This window comes from Cornus florida, unplaced genomic scaffold (genome assembly GCF_030987335.1).
Source record: "Cornus florida cultivar Cherokee Brave unplaced genomic scaffold, ASM3098733v1 CherokeeBrave_3.0.0_Hap2_Chr10, whole genome shotgun sequence".
Classification (NCBI taxonomy): domain Eukaryota; kingdom Viridiplantae; phylum Streptophyta; class Magnoliopsida; order Cornales; family Cornaceae; genus Cornus; species Cornus florida.
In genome coordinates this window covers 41,386,039-41,407,053 of record NW_026775580.1, presented here as the reverse complement: position 1 = coordinate 41,407,053, position 21,015 = coordinate 41,386,039, and the positions used below count along the sequence as shown (strand labels likewise).

Sequence of the window (21,015 nt, the reverse complement as noted above, 5' to 3'; positions counted from 1 at the left end):
GGAAATTGGATTGCTCTAAATTGAGGCAGCCAAATTGCAGCCAAATTAAAGTGAAGGTTGAAAACTAAAGCACTCGGCATGGAGCTTGAATGCTGTTGCATGGCCATACATGAGCTTGCATGGATGGTTCAAGGAAAGAGATCATTAATATATGGAAGCATAAAGAATTTGAGCAGTGGGCTCGGATAGGAAGGAATGCATGCATCAGAGAAATGCATGCAACAATGCATGAAATATAGAAATGCATGCAAGCAAGGAACTTTGCGGATCATGATAAAATTTTTGAGAAGCATGAAATTCCTATGCATGCAATGTTGATGGATTCAAGCCAATGTATGGGAAAAATTGAAACGGTGCAACATCCTCTCATTCAAATGGATGGAAAATTTAAAAAGAACAATCTCTCCCTCTTTTTTTTTTTTTTTTTTTTTTTTTTTTTTCAAACTTTGCAATATCTAATGCATGGAAAAAAAAATGCCAACTTTCAGAACATCACACAAAGCATGGGTGGATGTAAAAAAACTTTCAAACCTTTGCAACATCACACAATGCATGAATGAAATTTCTGGAGAAAATTTTTAAACTTGCAAATTCATTCCATTCCAATGCATGGGAAATTGTGAAAGTTTTGTTTTGAAACCTTGCAATTTTTCAACTTTTTAAACATCTCAAATGCATGAAGAATTTTGAGAAAATTTTCAAACTTTTTAGTAAAAATGAGAAAATATGCACATGAGTCGCATTTGAAAAATCTAATGAAATTGCTAGAAAGCGATGGAGACTTCCGGGAATGAAAATTAGAGTTGAGAAGGTCTAAGAAAAATCAAATTTTTGGCTTTTCTAAACCGTTTCCCAGAAAATTTCAAGGCACGAGCAATTGAAGACAAGGGAAGCATGGAAATTGGAAGAATTGCTTCCCATGAGTGCTAAATTTAACGTCGATAGCTAGACGCACCGAGATCAGGTTAGTCCTCATCACCCTATACCATGTCTCTCTAGAGAGTCATATTTCCCCAAATAGGAAAGTTCCTGTAGAAGCGGAGGAAAAAGAGCTTGAAGAAAAATAATGGAAGGAGGCAAAGGAAAGACCTCAACCCACTCTTCATCCTCAATGAAGTACTTTGGATTATGGGGCTGATTTGGATTATAAGAAGATGGATTAAGTGAGGGTGCACCAAGCAAAGACTTATGAAGGGTCATACTGAGCACGGGAATGCTCGACAAATTATCCTTCAGACTTTCAACATCCTCCTCACACTTATATGGCGGTTCGGGCTCAATAGCTTGAGATAAGTCATGTGAAGGAATGAGAGGAGGTGCAAGCTCCCAAGAAAGAGATACATTTGATGTTGACCAAGGAAGAGAATGAATAGGTGGATGAATATTAAGCAAAGAATTCACCTCCGAAATGGAATTGTCAACATTAAAATCCTCACAATTGAAATGAGCCAAACAAGCTTTTAGAGGATCCTCTATTGAAGGAGGTGCATCAAGCAAAAGATTATGTAGGGGCTGTTTTGGAGTAGGGTAGACAATCTCTACATCATTATTTTTCCCATTTTGAGCCACAATTGCTTCATTTTGATGTGGGGCAACAATTTGATCTTCAACCACCATTTCATCATTTTCACATGTAATAACCACTTGATCATTCTCATGATGAAAGTTACTAGGAGTAATCTCATCATTCATAGAATTTTCTTTTGGATTGGCCATAAATTCAAATGAAAATGTTTCCTCCTCTTCATGATTTTTAGCATTAATCCTTTGTTGAATTTGAGATATTTGGTCATCTATCATTGCACTAACTTGGGACTGGTGATATGGTACCACTTGATTGATAGACTCTACTATGGATTGCATGCTAGCAAGGGAAGCCAATAGTTGATTGTTGGAGTCCATCATTTGCATGTGCATAGACTCCATCATTTGTTTGTTAGCAACAATTAGCTCATCCAATGGAGACGGTGGAAAAGGAGAAGAGGGCGGGAAAGAATGATCATTGGGTTGAAAAGGTTGCATATGAGATTGTGGGGTTGAATTTCCTATGTCATGCCACAAGAAGTTTTGTTGGTCTCCCCAACCCGAGTTATAACCATTGAAGTATGGATCACTACCCGGTTCAAAGAAATTTTCATTTGGTTGCTCTAGATAGAAGTCCGAGAATTGTCTCGTTGGAAAACATTCTCTTGTATAATGTGTATGACTAGAGCAAAATGCACAAAACTCATGTGGTGTGTAGAATTGAGTTGGAAGATAACTACCCTCCATCTAGGACTTAAACATCAACAACACACAACATAATTAACACAACAATTCTTTATCATCAACTCCAAATACAATGATCCATTTCTCTTCAATTATCAACAAGATAGGAAATAAATGGCCACGACAAGGACCGATGCTTTGCAATATAGTAAAACAAAAATAGCCTCGACAAGGGCTTCACAAATAAATTAACTACTTCTAAGCTTAACACATGCATAATATTCACAATTCGAAACTAGAAGGTCAAGAGATTTACCCGGGGTCCTCTAGACTTACAATTTGCTAGCATTCCCCACGGCGAACTTCGAGTTCCTAGAATCTCACTTACAACACAAAAATGGTTAAACCACACAAGAAATATTCACAAAACATAGTATTCACAATCAGACTAAATTTAACCCTAGAACTTTGGTCGCTAAACCGTTTGCAGTCCCCGGCAACGGCGCCAAAAATTTGATCGGTCGATCAACTAACATCAACCTTCGCAATAGCACGAATCATTGTAAAATAGGGCTATTGGTCGGGTAAGTCGAACCACTGGGACTGCGCTAGTCTTACGGCAACCTTAGTGTCTAGAATCTTTCTAGAATGATAAGGGGGTGTTCATAAAGGTTTTGTTTATTGTCACTTAAATTAGGAACTTAGAATGCATAAAATAGTAGTGCTAGTAAATGAGAGTTAGAGATAATAAAAGGGGAAACTAGAGAAGTGAATCCACCTACGCCCTAAATACATGCTAAATCAAGACTAAATTGGGGATAAACACTATATAAGCAATGATCAAGAATTATGTAGCAACACATAGTTGCTTCATAACCAATAAAAAGTTCATGAGATTAAAACAAGAATGGTCTATCAAAAGACAACACATTTGGACTACCTAGACTAGGGTGTAGTATCAAATACATTAACTTAAGCAAAAGACCATCAAGCATTCAATCAAATGATGAAGCACATGAAAGTAAGAATCAAGTATAGTCCATCAAAGGAGGTACATAAGCAATGGAATATCAATTTTGAAAATTAACATGCCTTGAAAACCATTCATAGTTAATATATTCATTGTCACTATGAAAATAAAAGCAATAAGACTAATGTAAGAATCATCAAGACAAGCTAAATAACTCACATCAATCATTTAAACATGAATATTCATTACAAGAAGTAATAAGCTCTTAAACTATGAAAAGACCAAAGTTTATACATTATAATCCCCAAAATAGAACCTAATCTAGAACATGAACATAAGGGGAGGCTTCATCACCTCCCTAGATGAGGTTTAGTTACCCATGAGTGAGCTAGGAGAAGGAAGAAGCTTGCCCTTTTCCTCCATTTTCGAGCTCCCTTCCTTTTGCTCCAAGAACCCTCTTCTTCTTGCTCTCTTCCCTCTCCTTTATCTTGCTAAAAATCAAAAGATGCCTAATGTGTGGCCCTTGGGTAGCTTTTTATGCTCCAACAACACCCTCTCTCCTCCAAGGAACACCTCCAACCACTTCATAAAGAAGGAAGATGGCATTGAGGAAACCAATGTGCAAGTGGGCTGAAATGAGCCATTTCCGAAGGGCATTCTGCCTGATTTTCGAGCACTCGCTTGGTGATCTCGAGCACTCTAACTTAGTGCAATGTGCAACATGCTCCTCTTGCTCAGCGCTGACCTATTTTGGTAAAACTGCTATAACTTTGTGCCCTAAACTCCGAATGATGATCTGTTTGAAGATTTGGAGAGCTGATTCAGTGCTTTAAAAACTTCATGTTTTGATGAAGACCCAATTCTCAAGTCTGGTTGGTCGAAAATGGGGAGAAAGGCAGTACTTCAGTGCTGCCAGGCAGTTCTGCGCACCTCTGTTACGAAGGTCATAACTCTCTGCTCCGAACTCCGAATGATGAACCACTTGAAGATTTGGAAAGCTGATTCAGAGATCTAAATCTTTCATGTTATGATAGAAGTCTAGTTCTTGAGTTTGCTAGGTTGAAAATGGCGACAAAAGTCAGGATCACTGCTGCCAGAAATTCAGAAATGGCATCCTTTTTGCTTCCTTTTTGCACTTTAACCTGAAAATGCATAAAAACATGCAAATGGAGTTAATCTACATAAAATAATTAATAACTGGACTTTGTTAATGTAATTTAGGGCGCTTGAATATACAATATTCGGCGCTTATCATTAGACACCTTCCCCCCCCCCCCTCCTCTCTAGAGTCCATTATTGGGCAACAAGTGATATCAGAGTCTAAATTCTATCCATACGACTTAATCGTCTTATAATACGATCATGTCCAACATTGGCTCATTGTCTTCTTTAGAAGGACAGTCGAACAATCGATCTCCATTATTTGATGGTAATGATTTCAACTATTGGAAAAATAGTGTGAGAGTCTTTCTCAAAAATTTTGACATTGAAGTATGGGATGCTGTTGAATTTGGTAACAATGTTCCAATTAAAACAGTAGAAGGGAATGAAGTTCCCAAACCAAAATCTAAATGGGATGCCAATGACCATAGACTAGTTCAATATAATTCTAAGGCCAAAAATAATCTCTACTGTGCATTAATTAAAGATGAGTACAATAAAATTTGTGATTGTGATACAGCCAAAGAAATTTGGGACAAACTTATAGTTACCTATGAAGGAACCAGTCAAGTCAAGAATACTAAAATTCATAGACTTGTGCATCAATATAAACTTTTTAGCATGAATGAAAATGAATTCATTAGTGAAATGTTTTCTCGTTTTACTAACATTATTAACCCCTTGAAGAATCTTGGTAGGGTGTATCCTTCTTCGGATCATGTTAGAAAGATATTGTGGGCACTTCCAAAAAGCTGGAACTCAAAGGTCACCGCCATTTAAGAAGCCAAAGACATTGAGAAGCTACCTCTAGATGAGCTCCTCAGGTCTTTTCTATCATATGAAATAACCATGAAGGACCAATCAGCAAAAGAAGCCATTCAACTCAAGACAACTGCTCTCCAAGCCACCACAAATGAAAAAGTGTCCAAAGATGCTATTTAAAATGATGAAGAAATCGCTTTTGCCATACTCTTTTACAAAAAGTATCTTCAAAAGAAGAAATACAATAAACGAGGCATTCTCAGAAAAAGTCCATCATCATCATCACGTGACTCTTCTCAAAAGGAGTAATCCACTTGCTTCCATTATGGAAAACTGGGGCATTTCAAAGCTGATTGCTTTCTCTATAAAAAGGAAAAAGAAGAAAAATCCAAGAAGAAATCCATGAAAGCCTCATGGGAAGATGATGACTCTCTCACCTCCGGAAGTGATGATGATCTTGTTACAAACAACTTAGCAAACCTTTGCTTTATGGCAAATGACGATGAGGTAAACTCCTCCTCCGACTCTTCTTTTGAGCAAAATATTTCCTTTAATGATTTACTAGATGAATATAATGGATTACAAGAAGCTTTTCAAGAGCTTCATAAAGATCTAGGAAAAATGGTTTTGAAATGTGCTTCTCTTAAAAGAGAAAACTTCGCTCTTTCAAAAAATCTCAAAAAAGCTAAAAATGAAAATGAGTCTCTGAAAAAAGAAATAGAGTCAATTTCTATTAAGGGACCTAGTAATCTCATTTCTGAAAATAAGTCATTAAATTTAATCATTGAAGATCAATTGAATATCATTTCTAAATTCACTCAAGGTAAAGAAAATTTGAGAATGATGCTTGGAAATCAACAAAGTGCTTTTTTCAAAAATGGTCTAGGATACACTCCTCACTCCAAAGATGCATGTCTTCTAAAATGAAGAAAGCCCTTGTTTGAGCATTTTATCAAGAGTCGCACTCAATCGTCTCCTTGTTATGAAAATGATAGAACTCCGAAAGAGAAATGGAAGCCTTTTAGAACCACACTAATTTGGGTTCCCAAAGGATCATACGTTCGTTAAACTAACCCATATGGACCCAAGAACATCTGGGTACCAAAGGAATATCACATTGACCTATTTTGCAGGGGTGGATAAAGTCCTCTCCCTCTCTCAAGGACAAATGGTTCCTTGATAGTGGTCGCTCTCATCACATGACCGGTGATCGTTCTAAATTTTCAGCTTTAAGACCTCATAACGGAGGAAATGTTACATTTGGCGACAACTCTAAAGAAAAAGTAATCGGCATTGGAACTATAGGTATATCTTCAACTTTATCCATTGATAATGTGCTTCTTGTTAAAGGTCTTAAACACAACTTGTTTAACATTAGTCAACTTTGTGACAAAGGTTTTGACGTGACATTTAAATCAGATAAATGCATTGTTGAAAATGATGGAAGTCAAATTTTCACTTCTCTTAGAAATGGAAATTTATACACTTTACTTTTGTGTGAATTGCATGACCAAAATGTTAAGCGCTTCGCCTCATCCAGTGATAATAATTGGTTATGGCATAGAAGGCTTGGTCATACCAACATAGACTCAATTTCTAAATTGTTTAAATTAGAGTTAGTCAAAGGCCTCCCAAAGACTAACTTTGTCAAGGACAAAACTTGTGGTGCTTGCCAAATAGGCAAACAAAACAAGTTTTCCTTCAAAAAGAAAAAGGATATAACAACTTCAAGACCTCTTGAGTTAATCCACATGAATCTTTTTGGGCCGGAAAGAATCGCTAGTCTTGGTGGTAGGCGATATGCTTATGTCATTGTCGATGACTTCTCTAGATTCACTTGGGTATTTTTTTCTTACACACAAAAATGAAACCATCTCAATCTTTTCTAGATTTTGTAAAAGAGTGGAAAATGAAAAGGAATGTAAGATCAAATGCATTAGAAGTGATAGAGGAAGAGAATTTGACAATCAAGATGTTGAATGGTTTGATGATGAAAATGGATATTATTATAACCTTTCGGCTCCTAGGACTTCTCAACAAAATAGAGTTGTTGAAAGGAAGAATAGGTCTCTTCAAGAAATGGCTAGGACTATGCTTAATGAGCATTTATCTCCTAGATCTCTTTGGGCCGAAGCCGTCAATACTTTATGTTTTGTCATTAATAGGGTAATTGTTAGGAAAATTCTCAACAAGACTCACTATGAGCTTTGGAATCAAAAGAAGCCCAACATTGCCTATTATAAGTTTTTTGGATGTAAGTGTTTTGTGTTCAACGATAAAGATAATTTAGGAAAATTTGAACCTAAATCGGATGAAGGCATTTTCCTTGGTTATTCTTCTAAAAGTATAGCATATAGAGTGTTCAATAAAATAACACAAGTTGTGGTGGAATCGATTCATGTAGTCTTTGATGAATCTGACTCTCCAAGGCCAAATATCCCATTAGATGATGACAATGAGAAGATTAACATTGACAAAAATGTTGACAGCATTAACATTAAAAATCTCAAACTTGAAAATCCTCAAAAGGAAAATACAGGTGAGAATCTCTCTATTGATGACTCTCCTAAGGAATGGAAGTTTGTCAATGATCATCCCATTAATCAAATAATTGGTGATCCATCCAAAGGGGTAGGCACAAGGTTTCAACTTAAAAATCTTTGTAATTATGTGGCATTTGTTTCTCATCTTGAACCTAAAAACATTCATGAAGCTGAAAATGAAAAGTCTTGGATTTTGGCCGTGCAAGAAGAGCTTAATCAATTTAAAAGAAATAAAGTATGGGAATTAGTGCATAGACATAAAGAAAAGACTATCATCGGTACTAAATGGATTTTTAGGAACAAGAAAGATGAGTCGGGAAACATTTTGAGGAACAAGGCTAGACTTGTTGCTCAACGTTATAATCAAGAAGAAGGCATTGATTATGAAGAAACTTTCACTCCCGTTGCTAGGCTTGAAGCTATTAGAATGCTCCTTGCCTTTGTATCATACAAGAACTTCAAATTATTTCAAATGAATATGAAAAATGCATTCTTAAATGGCTTCATAGATGAAGAAGTATATGTTGAACAACCACCGGGCTTCGAAAGCTTTGATTGGCCTAATCATGTGTTTAAATTATCCAAGGCTCTCTATAGTTTGAAGCAAGCTCTAAGAGCTTGGTATGAAAGGCTTAATGGTTTTTTACTTCAAAATGGTTTTGTTAGAGGGAAAATTGATAATACACTTTTCACCAAAGCCATTGATTGCAACCTGTTAATTGTTCAAATCTATGTTGATAATATTATCTTTGGTTCAACTAACAGCTTGCTTTGTGAAGAGTTTGCTTCAATCATGCAAAATGAGTTTGAAATGAGCATGATGGGAGAACTCAACTTTTTCTTAGGGTTGCAAATCAAACAAACACTTGATAGCATTTTCATTTGCCAATCTAAGTACATTAAAGATTTGCTAAAGAAATTTGGCGTGGAGGATGCCAAACATACCAAAACTCCTATGAGTCCCTCCTTAAAAATTGATAAGGATAAGAAAGGCATAGAAGTGGATATCAAAAAGTATAGAGAAATGATTGGTAGCCTCTTATACTTAACGGCAAGTAGGCCGGACATTATGTTTTGTGTATGCTTGTGTGCTAGATTTCAATCATGTCCTAAGGAATCTCATTTAAGTGTTATAAAGTGCATTTTTAAATATCTATGTGGCATTATCAATCTTGGTTTATGGTATCCTAGACACACCTCATTTGAACTAGTAGGTTACTCCGATGCGGACTTTGCCGGGTGCAAAATTGATAAGAAAAGCACCAGTGGAACTTGTCATCTTCTTGGTCAATCTCTTGTCTCTTGGTCATGTAAAAAGCAAAACTCAGTGACTTTATCAATGGTAGAAGCTGAATACGTGGCTGCGGGAAGCTGTTGTGCTCAAATGCTCTACATTAAGCAGCAACTTGAGGATTTTGGGCTAGTAAATGATCATGTTCCTATTAATTGTGACAATACAAGTGCCATTTGCATCTCTAAAAATCCCATTCAGCACTTAAAGACCAAGCATATTGAAATTCGATACCATTTCCTTAGAGATCATGTGTCTAAATGTGATATTGAACTTGAATTCATTCCCACCAACAAACAAATAGCGGATATATTCACTAAACCTTTCCATGAAGATAGGTTTTACACCCTTAAAAGAGAAATTAGGTTAAAAACTGAGCCGACTAAGTTTGATTTTCACATTGACTTGTCTCGGTCTAACTCAGCTGACTGAGTTTTGAACTCAGTCGACTCGATTGCTACTTGAGTCGGCTAGTGAGCCGACTCAGTTGGTCACTGAGCCGACTCAGTTTGACAGGTTACAGCTTTTTGTTTAAGGTTTCTTCTCATCCTATTCATTCCTCCTTGACAACTAAAGGGGGCTGTCACGGCGGTGATTCCACTCCTCTTCTCTCCCTCAATAACGGTACGTTCATTCCCTTTGTTTACTGAAATCCCTTCAATTTCTTAATTAATTCGCTATTTATATATCTCATCTTCATACCCCTTTCCTCACTTCATCAAATCCAACCCGATTTATCCCATCTACACATCCCAAACCCCTAACTCACCATGTCTGCCGGCACTACACCTCACCGAAACCCTGAAAGATCTAGGCGTTCTCGCGATGCTGAATCAGGCCCTAGCAACCCAATCCCTTGACAATCTATAGAAGCCTAAGTTCGTAGCATGCCTATTCCTTACAGTCGTCTATTCAGAGGGCTAACCTACAAAACTCTATTTGAAACCACATTCATGAATAGGAAGGTTGCCAAGGGTAAATGTCTTACCAAGGAGGTTTGTGATGAATTTCATCTCAATACCTTCAACCTTTTCAAAGAATTAGGTCTGGAATAGTTTGTGCACTTAGATATTCCATATTACCCTCGCATTGTCAAAGTCTTCTATACCCACCTTGAACGAGCAGGTCTAACCCGTGATGTACGCACCTTCCTTGGGTTTGCTACACACACTTTTGGGGTAGAAAATCTTGGGGCTGCTTTGGAAATTTTTTGCATAGGCATTCAACATTATTCATCTCACAGATGGTATGATGGACCTGACTTTGACAAGCATTAGGTTGTGCATCAAATTCGGTATAACAAGTCTCTCACCAACATCTCCTGCATCAAAGCCAACCAGCTCACTCTTGAAGCCCGAGTCCTTCACAACATCATTACATACAACTTTCTTCCTAAGTCCGGAAGTCACTCGATTGTCTCTCGAATGGAGGTGTTTCTTATGTGGTGTGTCCTCAACGGCAAGTTGTTCGACTTTGCCTATGTTATGCTCCATCACATGCTCAAGTGCAAGGATAAAAAAATCTAGATTTCTCCACTATGCCATGCCTTTGACTCTTTTATTCACAAGATGGAATTATCCTCTCGAATTTGAAGAATCCGAAACGCTTGGGTCCAAAGACAAATTTAGTCCCACTTAAATGAGACTCATGGGACTTGAACAAGATGAGCAGGGCACCTGGTTCTACCCTAGGCAGAAAAGGTGGGAAGACACAATTGCCAGTGGAGAGGAACCAATTGATGAGGACAGTGACGCTGACGAGCCTCCAGGTACTGATGATGAAGATGATCCTGCACTTGCTGATGCTGTCATTCCATCCGATGCGCCCTTCACACGAGATATCTTACTGGAGTAGCTTCCTATCTCGTATAGAATGGAAACAAAAATCGACACACTTACTACTCGTGTTGATACATTAGTTCTCAACTATGAAGAGTTGAAGGATAATCTCTCTGAGATTCGTGGTGCTTTGGACCTTCCTCCTTTTTGATGTTGCCAAAGGGGGAGAAAGGAAGAGTTGATGTGTTTAGTGTGGTCTAGCTTAGGATATCTTGATGTTTTATGGATTTATCACTCTATTTTTCCTAAATGCCAGCGGTTTTGTTTCAATGTCAATCATGTACTAATTTCTACATTAAATTAATTGACATGTTTTTGGATATATATGATATTATGTGTTTCATTTCAATGTGGTCTATGTTTCCAAAATGACAGGGGGAGATTGAAAATCTCTATAAATTTCATGTTTAATGATTATAATTCGCAGATTACTTATTAAAGCATTTGTTGTACAATGAATTCAAATTAATGCCTATTAACAGGGGGAGCACCCTTCCAATGTTTATAAAGAACACATCAATGTTTTGTCATCATCAAAAAGGGGGAGATTGTTGATCCTACGGATTTCTCCTAAGGGAAATCCGGTACTTTTGATGATAACAAACCATTAATGATGTTCAATGTACTAATGTTTACATTGAAGTTCAATTCCATATCAAAAGGAACATTGTGAGGAAAGGAAGGAATTTTCCAATTCATTGAAGCTGAAATCACACTAGAACATATCATCAAGGCAAAATACAACTGGCAGAAGGAAATCCATGCAACTTAAAAGATTAGCATAACTTACCTATGGGGTAGACATGTTGGTGAGTGGCTTAGAAGCAAAATGTAAAGAGTCTGTGAGATCATTTGAAGCTCACTCTAAGGTTATACATCATTGACACACTTCAAACCATCGCATACACATTCTGAGGCATCACAAAACATCAAGAAGATAAGCTGAAACAACTCAGCCGACTCAGTTTGAAATGCAGCCGACTCAATTAGGCCGAGGCTCATCAAAATCAAAATACAATTCAGCCGGCTCATTTGATAATCCAGCCAACTCAATTCATAATTGAGCTGACTCCATTCTCAACCTAGCCAACTTAGTCAGACCGAGGCCTATCACTTTCAGAACCTTAAATATACACAATTCAGCCGACTCATTTATGAACCTAGCCGACTTGTTCTTGAACTAAGTCGACTCAGTTCTCAATTAAGTTGACTTATTTGTTGGTCAAATAGATCTGCTATTGAAATCATCCATATTTCAACCCGCGTTTCTCTTTATGCTTTTACAAATTATTTAACATGTGTACACTGACATATTGACTGTCTTCTAGCTCTTATCTTGAGTTCAACAGCTATATTATCTATAAAAGAGCCATACACATGATTCTAAATCTGATACCTACCGTATGCACTAAACACTTCTGCCAAACAAGGTATCTCTGTCATAAGAAGCTTCTCTGCCAAATGTTGCTATGTCAAGTCTTAATCAAGAGAAGGGTTTACAACAGCTATTGACTATAGAAGAGCTCTACATATATACGGTGCTAAGTTAGCTGAAAAGTGTGCTTGAGCCTGAGTCTACAACGAGCTATTCATATCATCTTGCTGAGTAAAAAGTTTGGCCATCTTTCATTCATTAATTCTCTAAGCTGAACTTCAGTTATTTCTTCTTTCACACACTTACATCATTTAAAGAGTGTGAGATTCATTTGTATCATTTGATTCTCTAGAGAATGTGAACTGTAATCTCAAATTGTGAGAGAGAGATCTTTGTAATACACTTCTATATTTCTTTGTAAGACTATGAGAAGGAATTCTCTTGGCCAAGTTGTTGTAAGGGCTGGTTTGGCCCTAAGACTAAGAGAGGGTGTCTCTTAGCTAGAAGAATGAAGGAATTCTTTCTTTCAAGGTTTGCTCTCCACCCATAAGGAGGAGCCATATTGGATTGGGAAGTCTCAAGAGGGGTCTTGAGCCGAGGAGTACGAGTTTCCGAACCTCGCTAAAATCGATGTGTCTATGTTTGCAATTTCTCGAACTCTCCTCTTTACATTTCAGTTTATACTTGTGTTTATTTACTGATTCACTTAGCTTAAGTCAGTCATTATATCACTTAGCTTAAGTCAGTTATTATATAATTGCTTATCTGCTTAAGTAATTCATTGAAATTGCAAGAAAATTTTGATTTTGCCATAGTTGGACAAGGACTCTATTCATCATCCCCCCCCCCCCCCCCCCCCCCCCCCCCCCCCGCGCGAGTCCATTCTTGGGCAACATATAGGATTCAACTTGCCTTAGTAAAAAGGACTTTAAACAGTGAATGAATTACAATGAGAATAAAAGTGAATATGTTGTATGAGAATTGCTAGAATGGAAATAAAGAATTGTAAGAGCAATTGGAAGTAGAAACTTTACTAAAGAAAGATATTTTTATTAACTAAGAAAACTTAATTATACTCAGAGCATCTCCAACAGTTTGTTAAAATTCTCTTTTGTATAAAATATACACTGCCACGTATGGTATGTAAATTTTTTTTTTAATCTCCAGTAGTCTGTTAAGATACACTGTCACGTCACCAATGTGTAAAATTGTTGTGTATTTTACACAACCTTTTTACACAATCATATCAACATATTTCCTTTCTACTTCCTCTTTCTCGTTAATCAACCCTATATTAAGTAAGTTTGTAAAAATTATATGGGGTCCAGGTATGATACTGATTGGTTGTTATTGGGAGATATATTTTTACACGAAAGATATAAAATAACCGCTGGAGTTAAAAATAAATAATCCAATTTTTTTGTGTAAATTTATTATGACACATCATATTTACACAAAAAAAATATATATACATAACGGTTGGAGATGCTCTAAGAAAGTATAATTAAAATAAAATAAGGATTATGAAGGTGTTGGACCCTTTAGAGCATCTCCAACCGCTGTGTGTGTGTGTGTGTATATATATATATATTGTGTAAATGTGATTTGTCAAGATAGATTTACACAAAAAATTTGGATTATTTATTTTTAGCTCTAGCGGTTGTTTTATAATTTTTGTGTAAAAATATATTCCCCAATAACAACCAACCACATGTCATGTCAGGACCCCACATAACTTTTACAAACATGCTTAATATAGGATTGACTCTTTTAATGGAATGAAAATGATAGAGGATAAAGGAAATATGATGATGTGGTATGTAAAAAGATTGTGCAAAATACACAATAATTTTACACATTGGTGATGTGATAATGTATCTTAACAGACTGCTTGAGATAAAAAAAAAAAAATTACACATCATATGTGGCAGTGTATATTTTACACAAAAGCATATTTTAACAGACTGTTAGAGATGCTCTTACAAAGACTTCTTCTACAATTATTTATAAAAAACTAAAGAATCCTAAAATAAACTATTTCCTGAGTTTAAGATATTATATTACATTTAAATTCTCAAAGTTAAGTCTGCTAACCCATAAATCACGTGTATTCTGCCTCTTTTGTTAAAGAGTTTGATAATAGTATATCCCTCATTATCTCCCAAAGTAAAGAAAAATTATATATAAATCCAAGAATTCAAATAAAACTTTATCACATAGATAAGAGTTTTATCTCTTCATCCACCAAGATTATTATGTGCATGCATCTTCACCAAACTAAAACTTTAAATTTTACCCAAAAGGTGGCTGCCATATCATCACCAAAATAGTGGCCACAAGATTTGCCAAAAATGGGTGAAAACAGATTCGTGCATTTCTTTTGTTTAGGGGACATAGTATTTACACTTCAATTATTTAAATAAATGACATAAAAAATTTAGGGTTAATTTCATTGACACCCCCTCAGGTTTGACCAATTTTCACCTTCAGACATCTTTTGAAAATAACTATCACCTAGGTCCAGTTTTATTTTTCCGTTACAATCGCCGTTAAAAATATGGGAAAAGACAACTTTGCCAATAATTTTTTAATCTCATTTATTCCAAACTATCAAGTTAATTAAATGACCATTATATCCTCATTATTACATCACCACCAACAACACACCCCACCATGTCGTTGATTCACCACGACCTCAGCCGCATCTCACTAGTGCTCTGCATCGCCACCTACGATCTCATCGATGGTAAGAAATTTGACATAACACAACAGAGGTCTCATCCGTAGTGGCAACTTCTTCCTCGCTTTCTCCTCTTTCTGTTACAATAGAGGTCTCATCTGCGGCGCCGAAAAATACAATCGCAACCCCATGTTATGACGACAACGAGATCGGTTAAGTATATCTACAAATTGGAAACAGAAAAGAAGAGAGATCAATTGCTTAGCTAAAATATTTCCTCGTAAGAGATTATGCAGATTAGCCCTCCAATTGGTGGCATGAAGTTAATGCATATAAAAATGAGTTTTTGCAGAATATTTCTTTATGTAATGCTTTAATTGAAATGTATATGAAATGTGTTAACTTTATGATCCGGAAATATAAGATGTAAAATAGGAAGATGAAATAGAGAAAGATTAAGAACACAATATATACATGGTTTGGCACTACCATCTCGGCCACCCCTCTTCTTTTCGCTTACAATTATTGGCACATTATGTTTATGATATTTCTATTTCTTCAAATAATCAATGTAATGTTTGTCCTCTTGCAACAGTCTCGTTTATCATTTCCAATAAGTTCCATTAAATCAAAATATGCCTTTGATTTAATTCATGTTGATATTTGGAACCATTCTCTACAACTTCTCATAATGGTTCTCAATTTTTTTTAACCATTGTTGATGACTTCACATGTTGCACGTGGGTTTATCTTATACGCCACAAATCTGAAACTTTCACTCTTCTTCAATCTTTCTTTGCACTTGTCTATATTCAATTCAATAAACATATTAAACAAGTGCGTAGTGATAATGGATATAAATTCAACATGTAAGATTTTTTTGCTGAAAAAGGGGTTTGTCATCAACACAATTGCGTCAACATACCCCAACAAAATGGTTTCTCATTGTTGCTCGTGCACTCCATTTCCAAGCCAATCTTCCTTTTCGTTTTTAGGGTAACTGTGTTCTTACAGCCACCTATCTCATCAATTGTATTCCCACTCCTCTTCTCTCAGGTAAGTGACCTTACAAGTTTCTTTTTTCTTCTCCTCTATCATATTCTCACTTACGTGTTTTTAGATGCTTGTGTTATGCTTCCACCAATGCCCAAAATCGTTCTAAGTTTAATGCTCGTGTTTGGCGTAGTCTTTTCTTAAGATATCCATATGGCGTCAAAGGCTACAAAATCCTTGATCTTGATCCATGGATGTATGCCTTAGTGTACAAACAAGTATATACTGTGTTTTTAATCTTTCTCTATTTCACCTTCCTATTTTGCATCTTACATTTCCGTATCATAAAGTTAACATGGTATCAAAGCAATAATCCTAGATTGTTTGCAACAAAGTTTACTTGTCTTCTTTGTGGCTTCATTTGGAGCTCTATCATTTTTTTTTTCCTTCATTTCCTTTACTGATTGCAGAAAGAAGTGGAGGAGAAGACTAGTAAAATCTGATCCGTTTTTGGTTCAGATCTCTCTTTGTTTTCCTTTTTCAATCAACCACACTCTTCCAAGCGACGTCCTACACCGTATGTCAGAAAAAGAAACTTAGTGTTTTGAGAGTTTCTCTCTCTAGAAATCTAGCTTAGTGGAGGTATTGGGTTGCAGAGTTGGAGAGAGGAAGAAAGAGGAAAAGGAAACAAAGACGAAATCGAAAGGGGAGGCATAAATAATGATATCTCAGTTGGGTTTGTGTGTATATATATATATATAGGAATTTAAGATCATAAGGAAATGATCTGGATTTGATTTTTCAGACAACTAAAACAATGGAAACAAAGTCTTTCGTAGTCACCGTCGGTCCCTTGCTCATTTAAGCCTTGTCGAAATGGGTCTCTAATGCTTGTCAAAAGTTTCACCGATTCATGGAGACCCTAGATTAAAAAAAGCTCGGAGCTTCACCGGAATCAATGGTGTTGCTGACTCTTAGAGCGCACAGGTGTAAGTGGAAGTGATATAATTTGTAAATTTACAAAATATTTAGATATATTTTTATTTAATTCTTTAGGCTGAAAAGTTGCTTTGAAAAAGTCAAAAGGGTATTTATATCATTTTACATTATGTCAAAACTATGCAAGTAACAATTAGAGTATGAGTAAAAAGCGGAGCAAAAGTTTGTACTTTGAGTAATAGTTATTTTTAAAAGATATTTGAAGATGATATTTGGCCAAACCTGAAGGGGTGTTAGTGAAATTAATTCAAAAATTTATAACTCAATAATACAGCGTAAAAGTCATTTTTGGAACAAACAAGGAGTGCGTGCAAATTGTTTATTTATTATTTTTTAATAATAATAATAATAATAAATAGAGTGAGGTTTTATATATATATATATTTAACACGTAAGGTTTCATAACTAAAACGGTCAAAAAAGTTCTGAAGACTCCCAATCTACTCCAAGAATGAAATCTTATCGTTTCTTAACATTTTAAGTCGATTTCACCTTTCAATTAAATTTGGATAGTATTAGAATTATAGGGTGGATGAGACTCGCAAGTGTTTTTCGAGTGGTTGAGTTGCTCTTTGTGCGAGACTATGAAAAAAAAAAAAAAAAAAAAAAACAATTTAGGGTATCGTTATGCTATATAGATGGTTTCACAACAATTCCATTGCCATTGACAAAATCCATCAATATTACTACCTCCCTCCCCATATAATTATCCACTTTGTAAATTGTGACTCACAGTTATATTTCGTAAACTGTGACTCACAATGTGAATTACAATTTACGAAATGGACAACTATATTAAGACGGAAGGAATATATAGGAGATTTCCAAATACATCACTACAAGATTTTGCAATCTCCACCCAAAAAAAAAAAAAATCACCAGTACTCTTATATAATTGAATCATTGTCAATAAAAATGCAATAAGAACGGTTACAACCAATAATAATAATAATAAAATAAATATAAATATAAATTTCATGAATTTTGACACCAGGATGGTTTTCATCATTCAATTATCGAGATCTGGAATTTCACGCGGGTTCTGATATAGTGGGGTGCTGACTCTCATTTGTTTGACTATATTAATCAATGATTCAAATATACCATCTTTTGCATTTCTTATAGTCACATTTCACTTCTCATCTACAATCTACAATCATTATTTCCATTCAAAATTATAAAACAAAAACTCAGTAGAATTGAAAAACCCCCGAACTAAAAAAAGTTCTTCAGTTGTCTCCATATGGACTGTTAACTTGGTTGTAAAATGATAAAATTAATATTTAATGTTAAATTAAGATACTAAAAATTATTATTTTAAAATGACAAAAATAGTAAAGGACCATTAAATAATGCTAAATTACAAAATTATTATTTAGTTTTAAATTATAAAATTGACATTGCTATTACAAAAATAATTTTAAAAAATTATTATCAGAATTTTAATTTAACATTAAATAGCTAGACACTTTAGCCATTTTACAACCAAGTTAACAAGTCGGTCATGTATATGGACTATGGAGGCAACTTGATAAACCTATTTCTGTTTGGAGGGCTTTTAATTCTATGAAAATTTTATGCACAATTTTGAACGTAAAGAGGATTTTGTGATTTTAACATTAAATAGTACAGGGAAGCATTTTCAAGACTCTTATTGTTTCAAAATACCATGAAGCTTAACACACTAAATTTTTCCCAATTTTGAATCTATATGCAAATATTTGCAGTAATATGCTCAGTTAATAAAAGAAAAAGCATATTTCCTTCACAATTTTTTTTCTTTTCCCCCTTGTGAAACACATTAATTATGGTGATGGCAGAGGAAATGCATACTAGAAAAATAGCACCCTACCATCCCATATAAACATCCTAAACATCAAGAAGACAAGGCCAACAAGAAAAATATTACATAAGATCCATGACGGAACACGAATAACTCGGAGAACTAGGTTGACCGGCAATTGTTACATGACAGTCTGTAAAACCCCCAACACCACCCGGAAATTGATTCCGGTGACATACTACCTATGCACAACAAAACTTTTGCTTTCTTCCCACGACATGGGAGACATTGCCTCTATTTTTTGTTTTCCATTTCCTTCTGCAAAACAGACACCGATATGAAGAACAATTAAATGTTGTTAAATCAAACCACAGAAAGGATTATTTACTGACTAAAATTATTAATAATTTTGGGCAACTTTTGTTTATGTGAAGTCAACATAGTAATTATGTGTCCATTGACTTTCTCTTGATGATGGACAAAGGCATGGGACTCCAAAATCTGATACTTCAAGGTTTTAATTTTGGCAAAATACATACCAAAAGGTTCCAAACAAATAAATAAAAATCTAAAACGATTAAGGAGGTAACAAGTGATATAAAAAAATCTTTGCAATAAGTATTACTCGTAACATGCATAGAATAATCTTTAGAAAAGCAGAAATATAGTTTGGGACCTTTACCGATGTATATCTATGAGATAGGAAACCTCTCATTTACTTTCTTGAGAAAACTACGAACATAAAGCCACCAACTTTCGGGTGTGCCTCGAGGAGGAATGCCATTGCTTGAAAGGAATACACAGAGATCCTGTACAGAAATATGGCACTCAAAAGTTTAAAGATATGGTACGGTTCTTGGTAACATGCTAGCAAGTGGAAAAGTGGAATGTACATTGCACCTGGCACTTTATTTCGACTTGAGATTGGCCTTGAGTTTTTTCAATTGCTCCCCTTGTTGCTAAAGAAACATAAAATCAACAGTTCAACAACAATCAACCAATTATAGATAGCAAAGCTAATGTGAAAAACCATAGATTAATGTGTGTGTGTGTGTGTGTCATAAAACTATGAAACAGTCTCAAACTAATAAGACCTTGTACAATCTCTTCCACGAGCTCTCTGATCTTTCTTGTAGCAGGCACCATTCCATGGCCATCTCATATTCAATTGTGTTAGGCTGAGAACAGTGCGAAGTAGAAACAGCTTGTCTCTGGCAATTTAAAACCCCGAGATCACATTATTATGAACAGCAACGAATTAGAATATGAACAGTCAATAGTGGTATGTGCATGTGCTTGCATGTCTGTGCAATGTACATATACATGTGTTAGGTGTGTGTGTGTGTGTGTGTGTGTGTGTGTGTGTGTGTGAGAGAGAGAGAGAGAGAGAGAGAGAGAGAGAACAGAACCAAGCATACCATCTCCCTTTGCATTTGGAGTTTAATCTTATCAATAGACAAATGGCCAAAAAATGTCGACTGCTTTCCCGGAAAGCTAGGCGGAGGTGCAATGCTTCCAATAAGAGGCCTACAAATAAAAGAATGACAGTTGGTGAATCACAGGGTTTCCAAAAACAGGTAACATTAGAATTGGAGGCTAGGAATCAAAGATATGAACACAAGACACGAGTAATACACGACATAGATATGGCAGGAATATGTCAAAAGATATTAATATATGAACTACACGATCCAAAAATTTGAAGACAAATGGGGAGCCGAATGCTCCCCATTCAAACGATAATGGACCCACTCCATTGCATCATGTGAATGGGGAGCATTTGGATCCCCATTCGTCTTCAAACTTTCAGAGAAATAATAATTTCTCATAATACATTAATGATATATATATATATATATATATATATAATATTTTTTGCCCATTTTGTCCACATTATCAAGAATGAGATAAAGCATAGATTTAGATATTTTTTGTTTTTATTTTCTAATATTTTATATTATTTTTGTAATTAACCCATAATATATTTTAAAAATCCATTGGAATCACATTCTTCTAAGAAAAATAATTACAAAAACTACACCACTGTGTCCTGAAAGTGTCCATGTTGTGTCCCTGCTGTGTCCAAACACCGAAAAGAAATATATGTATATACATATATATTTCAGGACACTTCTAGCCATGTTGGACACATGTCCAAGTCGTGTCCCATCAGTGTCTGACGCCTCCACAGCACCCCTAGGAGAAGTGTACTTCCTGGACTGGAGGAGACTTCCATCCCAAGCTGTGCAGAATATGTAGAAAAAGAACAAGGCAAGGCTGACATTGTATATTTTAAGACATCAAACTTATTTATGAAGTGGGGAGAGAAATAAAATAAGACAAAAAACTTCTTAACCCTAATCATTTGATAAATTACTGGCCATTAAAAGATCATTTGATAATTTAGCTATG

The 21,015-nt window shown here is 35.5% G+C and overlaps 1 protein-coding gene across 2 annotated transcripts in view; it reads right to left on the bottom strand.

The window, feature by feature from the left end:
• Positions 1 to 18,563: 18,563 nt before the first annotated feature.
• Positions 18,564 to 21,015, bottom strand: part of LOC132275927 (protein ANTI-SILENCING 1-like) — a 72,706-nt gene continuing 70,254 nt past the window's right edge. For both annotated transcript variants that reach the window (XM_059777130.1, XM_059777129.1), the window contains exons 9-13: positions 20,022 to 20,130; positions 19,698 to 19,814; positions 19,504 to 19,562; positions 19,286 to 19,412; positions 18,564 to 18,921 (exon numbers count right to left, since the gene is read on the bottom strand). In XM_059777130.1, the coding sequence (XP_059633113.1) occupies positions 19,512 to 19,562; positions 19,698 to 19,814; positions 20,022 to 20,130 (277 nt within the window). In that variant the 3' untranslated portion in view covers positions 18,564 to 18,921; positions 19,286 to 19,412; positions 19,504 to 19,511. The remainder of the gene's footprint in view (positions 18,922 to 19,285; positions 19,413 to 19,503; positions 19,563 to 19,697; positions 19,815 to 20,021; positions 20,131 to 21,015) is intronic.